The sequence below is a fragment of the Lindgomyces ingoldianus genome, assembly GCF_010093535.1.
Source record: "Lindgomyces ingoldianus strain ATCC 200398 unplaced genomic scaffold BDR25scaffold_16, whole genome shotgun sequence".
Lineage (NCBI taxonomy): Eukaryota > Fungi > Ascomycota > Dothideomycetes > Pleosporales > Lindgomycetaceae > Lindgomyces > Lindgomyces ingoldianus.
The window spans coordinates 904,506-920,201 of NW_022985177.1; the positions used below are offsets into that span (position 1 = coordinate 904,506).

The window sequence follows — 15,696 nt, forward strand, 5'->3', positions numbered from 1 at the left end:
GCTACAGCTGTAAAATTGTGCAGGGTGGAGTCTGAGCTGATTGGACCAAGGCAGGTTATTTGAAATGGAAGGTGCGTTTGGCCCACAAGGCTGCTAAATTGGCGAGCCCCCACGGGTAGCCACCACCTCTTCCATTCGCACCTACCGCTCCATCAGTCTTCGCTCATACAATTATCTTCACCATTCTCCTGCTAAAGCGCAATTTCACCCACCTAAAACTTCAGTAGTAGTCTCTCACGACGCCGAACAACCACTGTCGCAATCAGGAGAAACAAACCCGCTTTTTTTGCTTTTTTATCAGCGGACACGTCATGAGCAATTCCAGCGTCACCCAAGTTCCCTTCAATGCCTTCAAACTTATTGATTTTGGACCATCTCTTAGCCTCAAGGTGTACCAACAACTTTACAATGATAATGCTGAACCAATAGGCGTGATTGCCATCGTGCAGTCTCTCGGTCTTCTAAGACCGGTGGACGAGGCTATCGACCAATTCAACGGCAAGTGGACCCGAGGTTCCACGACATGGGAATTTTGTGAGACCGGTATCGAGGTTGTTACCGGCCAATCGTCGACGAGCAATTTCATGGCAAAGACCCGTGCAGGGGAGGCCGCCGTCATGGTCCTTTCGCTTCTCCTCGAATGCATGGATGCTCGAGATGTTTCTGAGATTGTGCGGCTCGTTATTGATTCGAGCCCCAATAATCTGGTTCAAATTAAGCCACGCAAGACACAGATTAAGAACGTGGTAACAACTATAGAGAGCCAAACGAGCTGCATCAGCTGGCAGGAGGAGATTATGGCAGCCCAGGTTGCAGTCCTTGAGAACTCACCTATTTGGACGAGAGATCAGGGTCCGGTATCCTCGGATTCTTTTGAAATCCCGAATCAGTGCATGGCTGCCTATTTTCAGGCTCTGTGTGCAGTCACAAATTTCCCTGACTTTCGTTGCACTCTCCACACCGGTGGAAGTATATCACTTCCGTTCCTTCTCGCGCACACAGTATGCGGGCTCCGTGTCTGTGTGACAGTAAATGGAGAATTGGTATTTGGGAACGCTTCTTCAGACGCCTGGCAGGTCCGGCTGGAGAAGTCTCTCGGCCAGAAGACAACTAGGGTCAAATTTGGACAGACGCTTAACGATATCCAAGACCTGCTAGTTTTGGATGAAACTGGAAAGCCGCGAGCTAACAGAATCGATATTCATGGAATTGGAAAAATTGCAACAATAGGGCAGGCTCTAGGTGAAAGGGAAGCAAACGACATTGCGATCCTTGTCGTCTGCGTTGCCTCCTCGATTTTAACGACCTGGAAACGCGAAGTCCACGACCACTCCAACCCAACCGGCTCGTTGGATTACGAAAGCGACTCATCCACCGCATCCACTAAAGAAACATCCGAATCTAAGGCATGTGGAGAAATAAAACGCCGTCTTACCCCCAAGGCTGTAGCACTCTGGTGGGGGTGCTCGGAGCTTGCGTCTGTTAAGATGATGGACGAGGCATCGAGACTTACTGATCTCCAGCCTACCGAAGCGACTTGGAGAGGCCTCAGATATTCGAAAACTACCATGGCAAACATTGCAGACTTTGAGGGGTTGAGCAAGAATGAACAGTCCCAGCGAAGGCTGAGAGAGAATAAGCCTCTCTCTCGAGAGGATTATGCTTCGCTCACCCACACTCTCACAACATATTTGGTTTTAATATCCTTCCTTTGCTTCAACGAGACGTCCAAGACCACCATTCGAGTTCGTTCTTCAAGCCGTCCGCAGAACTCGGCTATCGGACGAACCCTTCGATGCATGAGAAAGCCGAAACCTCTGGCACAGTCTGATATCCTAGGTAGTTGGTATTATTGGGTCAGGGGATCAGGCCCCAAGTCTCTGGATAATGTTGATGCCTTTGTTGTGGATGGCTTTCTCATCTACCGCAATCTTCTACTTCAGCTAGATCTCAGCCCTGAGGCATGTGAGACAGTTGTCGTTGAAGCTGGGCACCTCCAGTTCCAGGGTTACCGCGCAGAGCTAATTCGCAGTTCGAAAAATTCCACGACTGTAATTGGCAACGCTGCATCTAGTAACCTGAGCGGACCTTGCATATTGAGATCTAGGGACATGACAGGGCACGTAGATACCCGGTGGTCTGTTGACGAAGTGCAAGGCTCGTTAGAACTTGGCCTTACTCTCGAGTGTGGAAATTCCGGAATTCAAATTGAGACGTCCGTATCTAACATTGCCAAAGAGTCCTGGTCCATACTCTACGGTGATAGAACAATTGACTGCTCCCACGACGAAGGATTTGTTGGACGCCTTGTTGAAGGCGAAGTGGTCGAAGAGTTGGTTCCGGGTTCCCATCACACAGCTTCTCCACCAGGTGTTTTTGTATCAGGATACCGGGATTTAAAGTTGTACCGTGCACACAGAAACGAACTTGGACAGATCGCTTGTCTCATGAGTAGTCAAGGGCACTTGCGAGGGATTTTGAGGCGCGATGCGTGCCTTAGATGCTGTGTCTCATACGCCGAGAGAGCGGGTTTGGATTTCCTCATCGACTAATGTCAAGAGTTCCCCTCCTACTTTCATTAAACCTCTGGTGAATTTCGGGGAGCAACAGGCGGCACTGCAACTGCTAGTAGAGAGTTTTCTGTTAGCAATATTTCGGATTTTAGCAACCAGTGTCTAGGCACAATGGCTTTCCAGTGTGCGGGGCATTACACCTAGTGCTGGGGTTATGAAATGTGCCAAGAGGATGCAGACTTCTGCCTGAGCCAGAATTTTAAGCATCCTAGAAGCTGATATTAGGAATTAGGATAAAGCATTCGTCTGCGAAGGATGCTAAACTCTTAATTGATACATTTGAATAGCTTCCCACCACAAATGTCCCGCTCATGCCTGCAATACCTTCCACCCTCCAGGCGTCAAGTTCGTATATATCCTCGATGGATCGTACTTTTCCCGGACCTCTTTTAGCCTCTCCAAGTTCTTTGCAGGATAGCTCTGGAAAATAGGTTGTCCCTTCCCAGCATCATTCATATAGAGGTATGTCCCGGCCAGTCCCTTGGCCTGTAATTGCTTATTAATATCCGCCGTCACTGAGTCCGCAAAATTAAGAATGGTCTCATCATCCTCTTCTCGCGTCCAACTCCAACTCTCGTCCATCCAGAAATACGGCGCTTTGGAAATATCAACACCCTGAGGGTTTCCGCCCGCGTTTATCCCTTGCTGGATGAACTCTTTCGTGATAGGCTGAAAGGTAATCGTTGTGGTGAGATTCGCAACACCAGACAGTTTTGCGGATACCGCAGAAGTATAGGTGTCGTGAATGAGCCCAATGGCGTCACGACTCACAATGCTTGACATAACGCGAAATTCCTGACGAAGGCCAAGCGGTTGGAGAACATCGGTCGAATCAATGTACGTGCTCAACGGCTGTAGCGCGAATGAGTCCGAAAACGAAACTAAGTTCGGCGCAGTAAAGTTCTCAAAAACCGTCGGACTGCTCGTTTCAGAATCATAGAACTTCGCCGTGACGTATATTGTCGTATTTATTCCAGGAAGCATTACGACAGTTGGGATAATCGCGGCTTTTGAATCCAGCGCGCCGTATTTACCGAAAGTGTATACCGCGTCAAGATAGTTGGCACTCTGGGATTGATCGTATTGTGCCATTCCCACCCATACTTTCGGCGATTTGAAGGCCTTGAGGTCGAAGCGTGTGACAATACAGAAGGAGTTTCCGCCGCCTTTCAGCGCCCAGAAAAGGTCGGAATAGGCGTTTCTGGCGGTTGCTTCGATAATGATGCCACTAGCTAGTACGCACTGTGAAGTTCAGCTTATAAAACAGATGGGGGTATAGAGTAGAAGTTTCTAACTCGGCGGCGGGGAGATATACCTCATATTTAACAACGTTATTTGACGCAAACCCATATTGATTCGAATAAAAGGAAATCCCTCCACCTAATAAAAGCCCCGGAACCCCTACACTCCCAACTCTCCCCCCAGCAACGGCGAGCCCATATGGCTGGAGATACGCATAGACGTTGCGCCAGCGATTTCCAGGGCCTATGGAAACGGTAGCCTGGTCTTTAGAAAGTGCCAAGGTGCTAAGATTGGAAGTCGAGAGGAGAATGCCGTTAGAATCGATGTTGTTGTAGCCAGGAACGGGCATGTGGCCGCCACCCCGGATTGCGAATTTGGACAATGTGAGGGTTAGGGTTGTTATTGCGAATGAGACTTGGGTTGCGGATGAAGGAACGAAGACGCAGGCTGGGAGGGAGAATTGGCGGGCGGACCAGTATTCTATGTATTATACGTAAGTGCTAGACTGGATGTAGGGACAATATGTGGGAGGTTGAAGTTTATGGCTTACGTGACTGCGTTTCGTATGTATATCCTGCCGTGTTGGGGTAGAAAGTATGATCTGGATACTTCTGCTTGAAAATCGAACAAGCTACTTTCTCAGATCCGAATACGCTGGATACAGACGTCTCAGTCGGCGCAGTGAAAGCCGTTTGAACAACGAGCAGCAATGCTGCGAGGGTTGATAGAGTCGACATTGCGCAACTTAGATGATTAGGAGGTGTACATAAACCAGCGGGGGGTTGTCGCGATCATCATGGGCGGACGAAGACCTAGCTTTAAAGCGCATTTGTTGTGAGTTAGTGCAATTCAATAAAGCCTAGCTCGAAGATGCACGGTGTAATGTTTCCCTATTTCTGCAGCTTATTTACCGGTAAGCTGGTCTTGTCCCTGTTCACTAACATCTCATCATGAACGAGATGCAGGGGTCCGCCCGATCTGATGAGTCTTTCCCATGAGGCACGACAAATTGAAGTATGAATCGCTGAGAAGAAGTACAGCGATTACCCGAAAGTAGTATTGGATTAATTCATCAGCATGTTGTGTTTTCGTAGGTTTAATTTTAAGACTCTTCCGGTTTGGTCCAGTAACACGTGGTGCCAACTTTCCACACCTTCTATTCCTTCTGCTTTGAGTGCTGACAGCGGCGGGGTGACAACTGAAATGTGGCGTGTGATTGAGGTAAGGGGAAATACTCGCCCCAGCCCTCTAGGTTCTATTTGGACGAACGAGGCGTATCCCAACCTCCGTTAGAGTGGGAGGGAAATGTGACACCCGCCATGGCCGAATTCTGTTTGGCGTGGTTGTGCTGACTCTTGTATTTTCATAGGGAGGATTTGAGGTTTAGGCTAGTTACGAGCTTATATCATGCCAAATGGATTTAGCAGTAGCATCATTCAATTGGGGTTCTTTAACTCTCGACGCTGAACGGTGGGCTCGGGGAAGAAAGGGTTGCCGTGCGGAAGAGGTTCCGCGTCCCGGCTTCCCTGTTTCCAAGGGTCTGGTTGGGAAAGCACTTGGGACCCTGGTTCGCGGGACCGATGGGACCGATGCTGGACCCAACACAACGCCAACACCAACTCTCCCTGTGTGATCAGTTTGACTTTCGAGTCTCCACACATGCAGGGTCGAAGGGCTTCACTTCACTTCAAGTCATACCCTGCCGCTTTTTGCCTCGTTGCCCCGATTCCTGGAAAATATGTCCTCTGTCCTCAGGATTCATGTCACCCACCCACCTATCAACCGCGCCGCATCCCACCATCTTCATTACATCTGCAAGGATGGAAAATCACGCACTAGATACTGTTGAGTGAAACTTAATCCACGGTCTAGAAACTTTTGCTCGTCATTTCCTCCTTGAAGTTCGCAGGGAATAGTGCGCCTTCGCATTGGCGGCATCTGAAGCGCGGGGTATTTCCTTTTCATCCCCTAGTTCGCAGTAAAGTTATGCTAAAACAGTTCATCTACAAGGCATAATATTTCTACAAGCACGTGGTGAACTGCTCAGGATCTCGGCCCGAGGTCTTTTGATGCGAGTACGACAGTTCTAGATTTCGGGACCTCGCCAATCTGGTGGGGCCCTCTTCGCCAGCCTTGCTTCAAATCTCATCGATCAGCATCGAGCAAGTGCAAGGTGGGCTGATGCATCTACTATTAGCGTTGCCTTCCTAGGGCTAGCGACTATAATTATCACAAACCGTTGAACTCTGGACAGAATTGGTACTTTTCCGGCGCCGGCTGCCTCCTCTCTTCTTTAGCAATATGGGAGGTGATTCACAAAACCTGGCTATTATTTCCTATGCGTAGGTGAGTTGTCTCTATATCTATGTCGTCTACCCTACGACATCGAATTCTCTCCTCCCTTCTCCCTACTGCTAGAGCCTACGAATGTAGCGCTATAGCTTTAAATTTTATTTCCTTTTCCGTGTACAGGGGCAACACGATACCTTACAGAGGGTTACCATATCTCTGCATACGGCCTTAGGCGACATCTATAGCCTGTTTTGTTTTGTCAGATATCCCTCTACATATGATTTGTAATAAATAGTGTTTTGGGTGGTCAAGGCCTTTGATGATATGAGACGCTCCCAACAAGATGCAGCGTCGCTCAAAGTCCACCAGTAAAGTTTAAACTACACAGAGATAACAATAAGAATATAAATCTACGTCTTAACCCTATCCTCATTAATTGAAATATAGGTCCTAGTCTAGACTCCATGTAGCGTCGCCTCCGCCCCAACAGCATTCCGAGGAAGTATTCACTGGTGCTCTCAGCGTCCGCTCTTTGCGCACAACTACTTCGTCTTTCTCGGACCCTTCACGTTGACCCGGCTATCAGTCGTTGTCACCAGATTCCTTCCACATTTCTATATCATTGCATAGTACACCCAAGTGCGGATGAACCTCCTGACGCAGATGCCACCTTCACATCACGACTTCGTTGCAACGTAAACATCGTTGAAGTTGATGTTCAGGTTCTGCATCCTGACTTCTCATCAGCAATTTCACATGATACTATCGAGTATATTAGCCAGGTGTTACTCTTCTAGACTACTCTCTGGGACACCAAACTGTCACTTCCATTCTTCTTCCGCCGCCTGCTCACAAGCCTGCCAACGTACCTCATTGGCTAGCGGATCTGCTTCAGCTTCGTCATGATTTTGCATTTAGCCTACATGATTTCCAATCTACTGACTTGCGTCCCATTAACCAAATACATGAGTTCAGGTAAGCAGATCAGCTCTCCTAGAGACGTTACCAACCCCTTTACCAGCCAAAGTACAGCCGACTGCAGCGACCCGGGAAATCTCGTCCGCGCTGACATCTCGATAAAATTCGGAACCACAGCTGACATCGTTGCAGACGCTATCAGTAAGGCTACCCTACCCTCTCCTCCCCCAACCCCAGCACTAACCATTTCGCTCCAGTAGTAGCGATCCTCCCCCTTCCAGAAACTAGGCCTCGGAATCGTTTTATCCCCCGATGGAGCCATTATCGCCTTCGTATTCGCATGGCTAGCTCAAATCTCCAAAGTAAACTCATGTGCTGGGAATGACGCTGCCTCAATCGCCACAGTCTTATGTTTTTAAGTATGTAGAGTGATATGGGATGCGCTGTTTCTAGTATCGTCGGCACGTTACCTGCACTCTGGTTTTGGTTGAGTGGGAAATTGAATTTGGGGAAGACGCAAGCGCCAGGGATGTAAGGGTGTGGGCATTCTGGAAGCAGTAGGCTGGGAGCAATGGGGAGAACGAAGAAGGGGTTCAGTGTGTCTAAGCACATAGTCAAGGCGATACTAGTACCAAGGATGCTAGGGAAGGTTACCTTGAAGGATAGAGGCGAACATTGTAGGATATTGCGGCAGGTTGATGATGGCCTGAGTTGAAACGGAAGCTTTCAGTATTCTTCATTCTACAATTCAAGATAAAATGGACAGCAATTCATGTCCACTTTAACGTGTGTACAGGAATATGTAAGGTTCGGAGTTATGAACTATTTTGTAGTACAGCTTGTATGTTTGGGGCAACTCGAACAGTTGGACAACCCTTCCCCCCCAAGAAAAACCCCCCAAATCATTTAACATACTTGACCAGTTCTATTACAAGTACAAGAAGGCAATGTTCGGTACATCCATAAACTTTCCTCCTCTTAAGATATTGGGAAGGAAGACATGCAGATGAAGTCAATTCTCTGATGAGAAGTTAATACAGGGTTGCGTTTCAGTGCAAAGAGATCGCCCACGAAACTCTATTGATGTATGAAAAAGGATTGCACAACGTCATAGGACACTTGGGGTTGCCGTACTCCATAATAATATCAAGCACTATGGTGAATCGGCTCTGGTACATCTCTGTTTCTTAGAGGCGGCCGGACCTAAATTTCCGTTAGCGAACCTAGAAATACCGGAGTTGATTCAAGTTAAAAAGATGTGGAAGAACCTACTCGATCAGCTACACGCCCAATTTGGGATCCCACGCTTTGCAGAGAACAATTGAGGAACATGCGAAAATGATAGAGAGCCCCTTGCTGCTCAACAACTAATTCGGGTTGCAACTCCTCACATCGTGGGCGTTTCGCCAGCGGAAGAGTATACGTCGGTGCTTCAACGAGAGTAGACTCTAGGAGTCCACGCCGGGCCTCGCCAGAATATATTACTGTTGTTGATGTAGACCCGTTATGACGTGTCGACAAAGACCTCTTACGCTTCCCTGTCGCGGTGCTATTTCTAAAGATTGAAACAGCCTTCGAGAACGTTGACGATACATCCAGTAAAGCAATGTGTTTCGCTTCAAATGTTGGCTCGTTGTTGACAAGCCGACTGAGAGTTCTTGCCATTTCCTTAACATCCTCGGCCTTAACAGGCCGATAGAAGTTAAGTCGTAGGTCGATGTATTCGTGACGTGGATCGCGATGCTCGCTCCGCGCAATTGATTCTGGCTGTGGTTCACCGGCTTTAATCGGCGCAATCCAGACTATTCCGTCCGCAACCTCATCTCGCCGGAGGAGCTCTGGGTTTTGTCTCGGGTCGCGATGTGGATATTTCTTGATCTTATCGACCAGAGTGATCGACGTGAATGGATATTCGCATATTAATTCTCTCAATGCCCACATCAGTGCACTGGTGAAAGACTTTTCCCCAGGCCGAGCAGCCTTTTCCCTCATCCCACAGGCAGCAATGAATTCGAAATTTGGCTTGGAATAGGACCGGACTTTGTGTCCCCCAATTCCACCAGCCTCGCAGCAGTCGAAAATGACAAGCACATCTGCTTGGGAACTAGTAAGATTACTCTCCGCACCAGACCAGGCGATACAATTGCGTTGCTCCTCGTTCTCTGTCTGCAGACCTGTTGTGCTATGCTTTGTCAGACGAAATATGATAGAAAAGGTGCAAAGGGGGGGTCGTACGCGTGCATATGAACGCTGTTCTGACGATAGCTACCATGGCCAGCATAATAGACGATTAACAATGTGTCTTTACCATCATTTTTATACATGAAGGTAGATAGATAGCAATTGAGTTGATGTTTGGGCAGCTCATTATCCAATACTTCCCGCGTAACCTTGAACCCATAGAGATCGGTGAAAACTGCCTGTAATTGATCAACCTATTGCTATTAGTCTAGAATACCACTCCAAGGTCACATGGTTCGTCACCTCTGGTTTCACTTTGAGGTCATCGAGCTCTTCCCGCCAGGATAACAAAAGAACGCACACTCTATCATGCTTCACGGGCTTGTTCTGCATATTTTTATCCCATATCGTCCGAAGTAACTGGAGATCTCTTTGGGCGCGCATTGAATCTGGAGTAAGGGGGGTTTGAGTAGGGGAAATAGGCGTTCGGGCATCACTTTGAACTTCAAGGTGAGTTGCTAGGTTGGCACCGGTCGCCATCTTGGTTTCTAGTGGTAACATGTCGGACTGTGAAGGACTTGTGGGTGTTGCCCCGTGAGGCTGCAAAACTGGACCCATTGACATGCTGCAGAACGAAATCTGGGATAAGAACCTTGAGACAGCTCATTGGGAATCGAAATAGATATAGGCAAACGAATCGAGGCTGAGTTCCAAAAACAAAAGATTGCCTTGAATGCCTCGCGTGATACAGGATGTGAGCCTGTGAGCCTGTGAACCTCGTGTGTGAGCCTGGTATGCAAGGCTGGCCAATAAGATTCTGCGAACATTATCGATTCATATGAAGCTCTCCGCCTCCTCGCAGCCTTCTTTCTTATCCAGTCTCAGCTCCACATTCGTCTCTGAACCACCGGCTGTGAACTGTTGCGTTTCGTTGTGGTGGAGCCGCACAACTCATGGCCTTCTCATATATGATTCTCTTGTCGCAGCCTTATTCGAGTCCGGTATTTTCTCAGGTTGAAACTCTATTTGCATCGACCGTGACTTGTCAAAATGTCTGCCTCGACACCTGAAAAACAAGGCAGAGCGCTTCTGTCGAATGAACAGCCAAGCACAAGCAGCAGCGCCCAGTCCAATCCGGTCAGCGAGTGTCCACCATTCCCGCCTCATATTGTGGCTGACGAAGAAGTTCTCAAGCAGCTGCAGACTCAACAGCCTGATTGGAGGTCCCCAACGGGAAATGTTAGCGACAATCCAAACGCGATTCCGGTGAGTCCCTTTGGTATCGTGAGGGGGTCTATTGAAACCTCTGACCGGTCGACTGCAGAACTGGCCAGCGAAATACCAGGTTGGGGATGCTGTTTGGGTGTACAGAGAGGGCGATGGGTGGGTCCAAGCAAAGATCAGTAGCGTTCAGTCGTCTGGAGCTAGCTGGGGCTATCATCTGAAGGACAAGAATGGACGGGCAGTGTGGCTAGATCGACCGACTTTGTTTAGAGAGAATGAGCTCTCAGTCGATGAGGGCGATGATTGAGACCGCCACGGCTGAGCGCGAAGGGTGCAGCAAGAGATCGGGTGACACCAATCAAACATCCCCATTAGACAAGGCTACGCTTGATTGTTATTTAAAGGGTGACGACAGCATCGACAGAAACTATTTCTCTCGCCATTGCAAATGTGAATTCATGGACAATTCGTTGAAGGAGTTGCCAATGCAAAACGCGGAGAGTGTGATGGAAAAGGGTGAAGCAGGGTTGATTGGCTCAGTCCCCACATCCCCAACACTTTTCAACAGCTTTACAGATGAGACCATCACAAAGGATGAGCTTCCAAGCAAAAACTCCTCTGGTATGATTTTGAAGAAATCGGCGACCTATTAACTAATATCTCACAGTTCTTCCAATTTCGCGACGGCGTTGGCCGTGGGCCAAGTCCTGGAAGTCCTGGAACCTTCGCCCAAGGAGGACTCCACGACGAAAAAGGTATCGGACTCCAGTCATAACCAGGAGATGTGGGTTAATTGCCCTTAGCGTCTATTTTGTAGCACGTACTGATGATGATGGAAAAGTAAACGACTCACCTAAGGGATATCCAAACCTAGCGGCGTTCCTCGATAGCGATGAAGGTTTTACCATATATCGGCGGTTTGGATACCTCCAATCTCGACTGCTCCTGCATAAGCAAGAGGAGCTTCGACGTCTCGAAAAGAGACTAGATCGCATGGACATGAGACTCGTGAAGGATAACGAAAATCGGTTGTGCTCACGTGACCTTCGGGGACCTCCCTCAGACGCAGAGAAACAAGGAAAGCTCTTATTTGAAATTGAGAACGCATACTGCTCGTATGGTTAGTGGACCTAGATTTGATGAACCAGCTTAGAGCTCACTATAATAGCAAAAATTCTCGCCGCCGCCCAACAAATGAGGGGATTCAGTAAACCGGCCGACGCTGACTGGCAAAGCGTTGGACGTTATATCTATAACAGAAAAGCTCTAGTCGAAGAAGAAGCCTCATGGATTCAACACAAGGATGATTTACTCACCCTCAAGGCAGGACGTGAGCATGCTTGGCTTGACGATGTGGTTGAAGGACTCCTGAAGGTCTGTCACTGTAAGCTTATCGACATTATGTTTCGCTCCAAGGCACGTATACATGAATATTCTTATGTTCAGATCAGTTATTGATTGATCAAAAAGGAAACGCGAAAGAAAACCGAAATTGATTCCGATAACATGCCTGCTAGGCCACCGAAAGACGAAGACAAGTACGAAATATACTATACACCCTCTCGAATTGCGAAACTCACCAATGGAATCTTGACAATTATAGTATTAACTCTTCTAGTCCTTCCGATATATATTTTGTATCATATGGTGCATGAAATTGGCACTACAGCTTACATGAAATGTATTGGAACGCTTCTTGTCTTCACTCTTGCTTTCTCATCGGTCCTTTCTCTTTTCACGAAGGCTAAAAGACATGAGATATTCGCAGCAGCCGCAGCTTACTGTGCTGTGCTTGTAGTTTTCCTTGGAAACGCTGTTCCGAAAGACAAATCTTAGAGCTTTACAAGAAGACTTTTAATTTTACGCAAAATATTATAGATATCTTAGCTGCGGATAGAACATCGAAATTGACCCTATACATCTACACGATTGTAGTTTTCTAACTTACGTTTCTTTCCAATTTATCTAAGCGTGCTAACTATTACCGAGAACCAATTCCTGCATACAAGCTTGGGAAGACTTCTAACCCCATAGCTTATCTGCCCTGCATGTCTGCTGATACACTCACGATGGAGAATAAAGATATGTTCTTAGGACGGATACAAGCACCTTATTTACACTCTTCTCTATTCTAGTCATATGATAGATCTGAGTACCTCCAGGGTTATAAAGAGCTATAGCTGCTAGTTTATTTTAAAGTGACTCCTTTTTTGGTTTTGCGCTAATAGTAGTACCGTAGCAGCAAGGTTGGCTAAATATTCCGAGATAGAGTACGCACTATTAGAACCTACGAAGTCGCACAAGCCGAGATGGCCGACGTACCCCCACAGTCTTTTGCGAAGCGCTTTATTAGATCTATTTGATGTATTGTCTGTAATTTCTGACATAGTTTTTGGATATTGAGTGGGATTTTGTTTCACGGGGGGAAGGGAGTGGCAGGCACCCGGAAGGATTGAACAAGGCTGGACTTAGACGCGTAGACATCTTCAGCTGGGAGAACTATGTCATTCCCATCGCTAGAGAAATCGGTAGTCATTCGAAGTCAACTTTTTGGTTGTAACTCTCCTTCTTGCCCTAGATTGTCATTGGTATAGGTAGAGATACTACTTTGGCTAATAATCGTAGTAATGCTAACAGATTCCTGAAGATGTCTATTTAATGCCCAGAGAAACTCGAAAGGTTTCAATCAATCATTTACACTTTACCCACTTACTCCCTAATAACTTCTCTTCACAGGAGGCACACTCTCACACTCCCCCTCATCCAACGTTCCCATATACACCCCCCTCGTCCCCCACCTCACCTCCGCACCCACATCCCCCTGCCATGTTAGACTATGTACCATCCACTCCACATCATTCCTCTCCTTAAAATCATCCCTCGCATGACTCCCCCTACTCTCCGTCCTTGCCAACGCCGCACGACTCGTTTGCACGGCATTCGTAAGCAGATTCCGCATTTCCAGCGTTTCAACCAGATCAGAGTTCCAGATGAGCGATTTATCGCAAACGCGGAGGTCGGAGGTGAAGCGGTCTTGGATGCTTTTTAGGTGGGTGTAGCCTGAGGAGAGAAACGAGTGGGTGCGGAAGACAGCAGTAGAGGTTTGCATGGTCTTTTGCATTTCGGAGCGGAGGAGGGATGTTGGTGTGGCGCCGTCGGAAAGGCGGATCGAGTCGAAGGAGGTGAATGAGGATAGACCGATGTCTGAGGGCGAGGGGTGGTGAGGGGCAGACGGGGAGTGGTTTTCAGATATGTGGAGGGCAGAAGCCCGACCCTGGGGATATTTTTAGTTCGGTTTGGTTAATTTTTCTGGGAGGGGAAAGAATTGAGAGAAGGAATAGGGGGAACCGAAGACGTACGAAGACCACGATATCAAGTAGTGAGTTCGCGCCTAGTCGATTCGCACCATGCACACTAACACAAGCCGCTTCTCCAGCTGCATACAACCCATCCACAACTCTATCTTCTCCTTCTCTAACATCTAACACCTGTCCTTTCCAATTTGTCGGAATCCCGCCCATACAGTAATGCACAGTCGGCAGCACGGGAATTGGTTCGCGTGTGATATCAATGCCCGCGAAAATCGCCGCCGTTTCCGCTATCCCGGGTAACCTCTCCTCGATTACCTCTTTGGGAAGATGAGAAAGTTGGAGGTAGATGTGATCGGCTTGAGCGCCGACACCACGTCCTTCGAGGATTTCTAGGTTCATGGAGCGGGAGACGACGTCTCGCGAGGCGAGGTCTTTTGCCGTGGGGGCGTAGCGCTCCATGAAGCGCTCACCGTGTGAGTTGAGGAGGTATCCGCCTTCGCCGCGGGCGCCTTCTGTTATTAGGACCTAGGAGGAGTGAGTGAGATATGAGAGGAGGTTCAGAATTGGCAAGTATTTTAGTGGGGACTAGACTGACAGACTTACACCTGCACCATAGATACCTGAAGGATGAAACTGCACGAACTCCATATCCTGCAATGGCAGCCCCGCTCTCGCAACCATGGCATTCCCATCCCCCGTACTCGTATGGGCAGAGGTTGCACTAAAATAAGCTCGTCCGTAGCCTGGAGAAAACGTCAGCCTGTCCAGTCCAAACCCCTTCCATCCCAGACGAGAAATTCTGTCACCCACCTCCAGTAGCTAACACCGTGTTCCTAGCGAACATCCGATGCAGTGTGCCATCCTCCATACTTAATGTTGTAATCCCAACACACTTCCCATCTACCATCATCAAATCCATCGCAAAATACTCAATAAAGAAATTCACACCCGATTTCAGACTCTGTCCATACAGGGTGTGCAACATAGCATGACCCGTTCTATCAGCTGCACAAGCGGTTCTATACGCCTGACCTCCTTTGCCATATTCGAGGGATTGGCCGCCCAGAGCGCGCTGATATATTGTGCCTTGTGAAGTGCGTGAGAAGGGCATCCCATAGTGCTCGAGTTCGACGATGGCGGGGATGGCAGCTTTGGTCATGTAGTGGATGGCGTCTTGGTCACCAAGCCAGTCGCTGCCTTTGACTGTGTCGTACATGTGCCAACGCCAGTCGTCTTCTGTCATGCTGAAATGTGCTGTTAGCTCGGGCTCTCATGCTTTCATATCGCACACGTTTTCCAATTTCCCCTTATATTTCGAAGAAGTCCTAGGATTGAGGTTCAGTAACAATATTAGGGTTACCTACTTCCCCAGTGCAGCATTAATCCCACCCTGCGCAGCCACCGTATGTGATCTCGTTGGAAACAGCTTAGACACACATGCTGTCTTGAGCCCGGCTTCAGTCAATCCGACAGCGGCACGGAGACCTGCTCCTCCAGCGCCGACGACAATTGCACTGCGGCAATATCAACAATCCACTACTTCCCTAATTCTATCTTTAATTAAAGTTTAGGGAGGGAGAAGATTTACTCATAATAGTGATCAATAACCGAGTGTCCCGCAACCGACAAACTTGCATATGCTCTCCAGGTTCTCCTCAGCGGCGTGATACCATATCTCAAGCAGCAGCATCTGGCGTCGTAAGCCCGACGCAGTGAGGCTCGAGCAAAAGCCTGCATTGCGAATCGTCAAGAAAAAAGAACACGGAAGGGAAAGCAATCGAAGATAACATTATGCGCGGCGTTGGAGAGCAATGGAAATAAGAATTTAGGAACGCGCTACAGCCCCTCATCACGACTCGAGCGCCTCGGCTTTGAGAGAGTGGGAGACCTGCAGGTCCTGGGGATAGGCGCAGGTGATTGGCTGCTTATTGGCAATGGGGGTGACGAAGAGCCAC

At 48.3% G+C, this 15,696-nt stretch overlaps 7 protein-coding genes across 7 annotated transcripts; 4 read left to right on the plus strand and 3 right to left on the minus strand.

Moving 5' to 3' along the window:
* Positions 1-311: 311 nt before the first annotated feature.
* BDR25DRAFT_314453 (uncharacterized protein) lies at positions 312-2,552 on the plus strand (the record flags this gene model as incomplete). Its single annotated transcript, XM_033691451.1, has 1 exon — positions 312-2,552. One exon carries the CDS (start codon positions 312-314, stop codon positions 2,550-2,552), a length of 2,241 nt encoding a protein of 746 aa, XP_033547622.1.
* Positions 2,553-2,877: 325 nt separating this feature from the next.
* On the minus strand, positions 2,878-4,586 carry BDR25DRAFT_261957 (FAD binding domain-containing protein). Its single transcript, XM_033686736.1, has 3 exons — positions 4,366-4,586; positions 3,889-4,295; positions 2,878-3,815 (listed from the first exon to the last, which is right to left on the minus strand). Exons 1-3 carry the CDS (start codon positions 4,550-4,552, stop codon positions 2,883-2,885), a joined length of 1,527 nt encoding a protein of 508 aa, XP_033547623.1. The 5' UTR covers positions 4,553-4,586; the 3' UTR covers positions 2,878-2,882.
* Positions 4,587-4,685: 99 nt separating this feature from the next.
* Positions 4,686-7,810, plus strand: BDR25DRAFT_355263 (uncharacterized protein; the record flags this gene model as incomplete). Its single annotated transcript, XM_033695429.1, has 20 exons — positions 4,686-4,747; positions 4,781-4,829; positions 4,856-4,905; positions 4,943-5,020; positions 5,068-5,160; positions 5,208-5,260; positions 5,301-5,659; positions 5,718-5,786; positions 5,863-5,981; positions 6,033-6,123; positions 6,167-6,244; positions 6,309-6,365; positions 6,420-6,475; positions 6,598-6,876; positions 6,905-7,006; positions 7,078-7,284; positions 7,344-7,397; positions 7,479-7,556; positions 7,581-7,702; positions 7,737-7,810. 20 exons carry the CDS (start codon positions 4,686-4,688, stop codon positions 7,808-7,810), a joined length of 2,130 nt encoding a protein of 709 aa, XP_033547624.1.
* A 23-nt stretch (positions 7,811-7,833) lies between these two features.
* On the minus strand, positions 7,834-9,849 carry BDR25DRAFT_303768 (uncharacterized protein). The gene is made up of 4 exons (XM_033690073.1): positions 9,510-9,849; positions 9,261-9,460; positions 8,298-9,207; positions 7,834-8,228 (listed from the first exon to the last, which is right to left on the minus strand). The coding sequence occupies exons 1-4, from the start codon at positions 9,828-9,830 to the stop codon at positions 8,172-8,174; spliced, it is 1,488 nt and encodes a 495-aa protein (XP_033547625.1). The 5' UTR covers positions 9,831-9,849; the 3' UTR covers positions 7,834-8,171.
* Positions 9,850-10,081: 232 nt separating this feature from the next.
* Positions 10,082-10,812, plus strand: BDR25DRAFT_303769 (uncharacterized protein). The gene is made up of 3 exons (XM_033690074.1): positions 10,082-10,343; positions 10,401-10,472; positions 10,531-10,812. The coding sequence occupies exons 1-3, from the start codon at positions 10,257-10,259 to the stop codon at positions 10,735-10,737; spliced, it is 366 nt and encodes a 121-aa protein (XP_033547626.1). The 5' UTR covers positions 10,082-10,256; the 3' UTR covers positions 10,738-10,812.
* Positions 10,813-10,860: 48 nt separating this feature from the next.
* BDR25DRAFT_32466 (uncharacterized protein) lies at positions 10,861-12,373 on the plus strand. Its single transcript, XM_033692171.1, has 5 exons — positions 10,861-11,051; positions 11,098-11,185; positions 11,272-11,550; positions 11,599-11,846; positions 11,901-12,373. Exons 1-5 carry the CDS (start codon positions 11,007-11,009, stop codon positions 12,264-12,266), a joined length of 1,026 nt encoding a protein of 341 aa, XP_033547627.1. The 5' UTR covers positions 10,861-11,006; the 3' UTR covers positions 12,267-12,373.
* Positions 12,374-13,146: 773 nt separating this feature from the next.
* BDR25DRAFT_286996 (succinate dehydrogenase) lies at positions 13,147-15,539 on the minus strand (the record flags this gene model as incomplete). Its single annotated transcript, XM_033688290.1, has 6 exons — positions 15,330-15,539; positions 15,106-15,255; positions 14,552-14,985; positions 14,345-14,484; positions 13,790-14,266; positions 13,147-13,704 (listed from the first exon to the last, which is right to left on the minus strand). The coding sequence occupies exons 1-6, from the start codon at positions 15,476-15,478 to the stop codon at positions 13,147-13,149; spliced, it is 1,908 nt and encodes a 635-aa protein (XP_033547628.1). The 5' UTR covers positions 15,479-15,539.
* Positions 15,540-15,696: the final 157 nt, after the last annotated feature.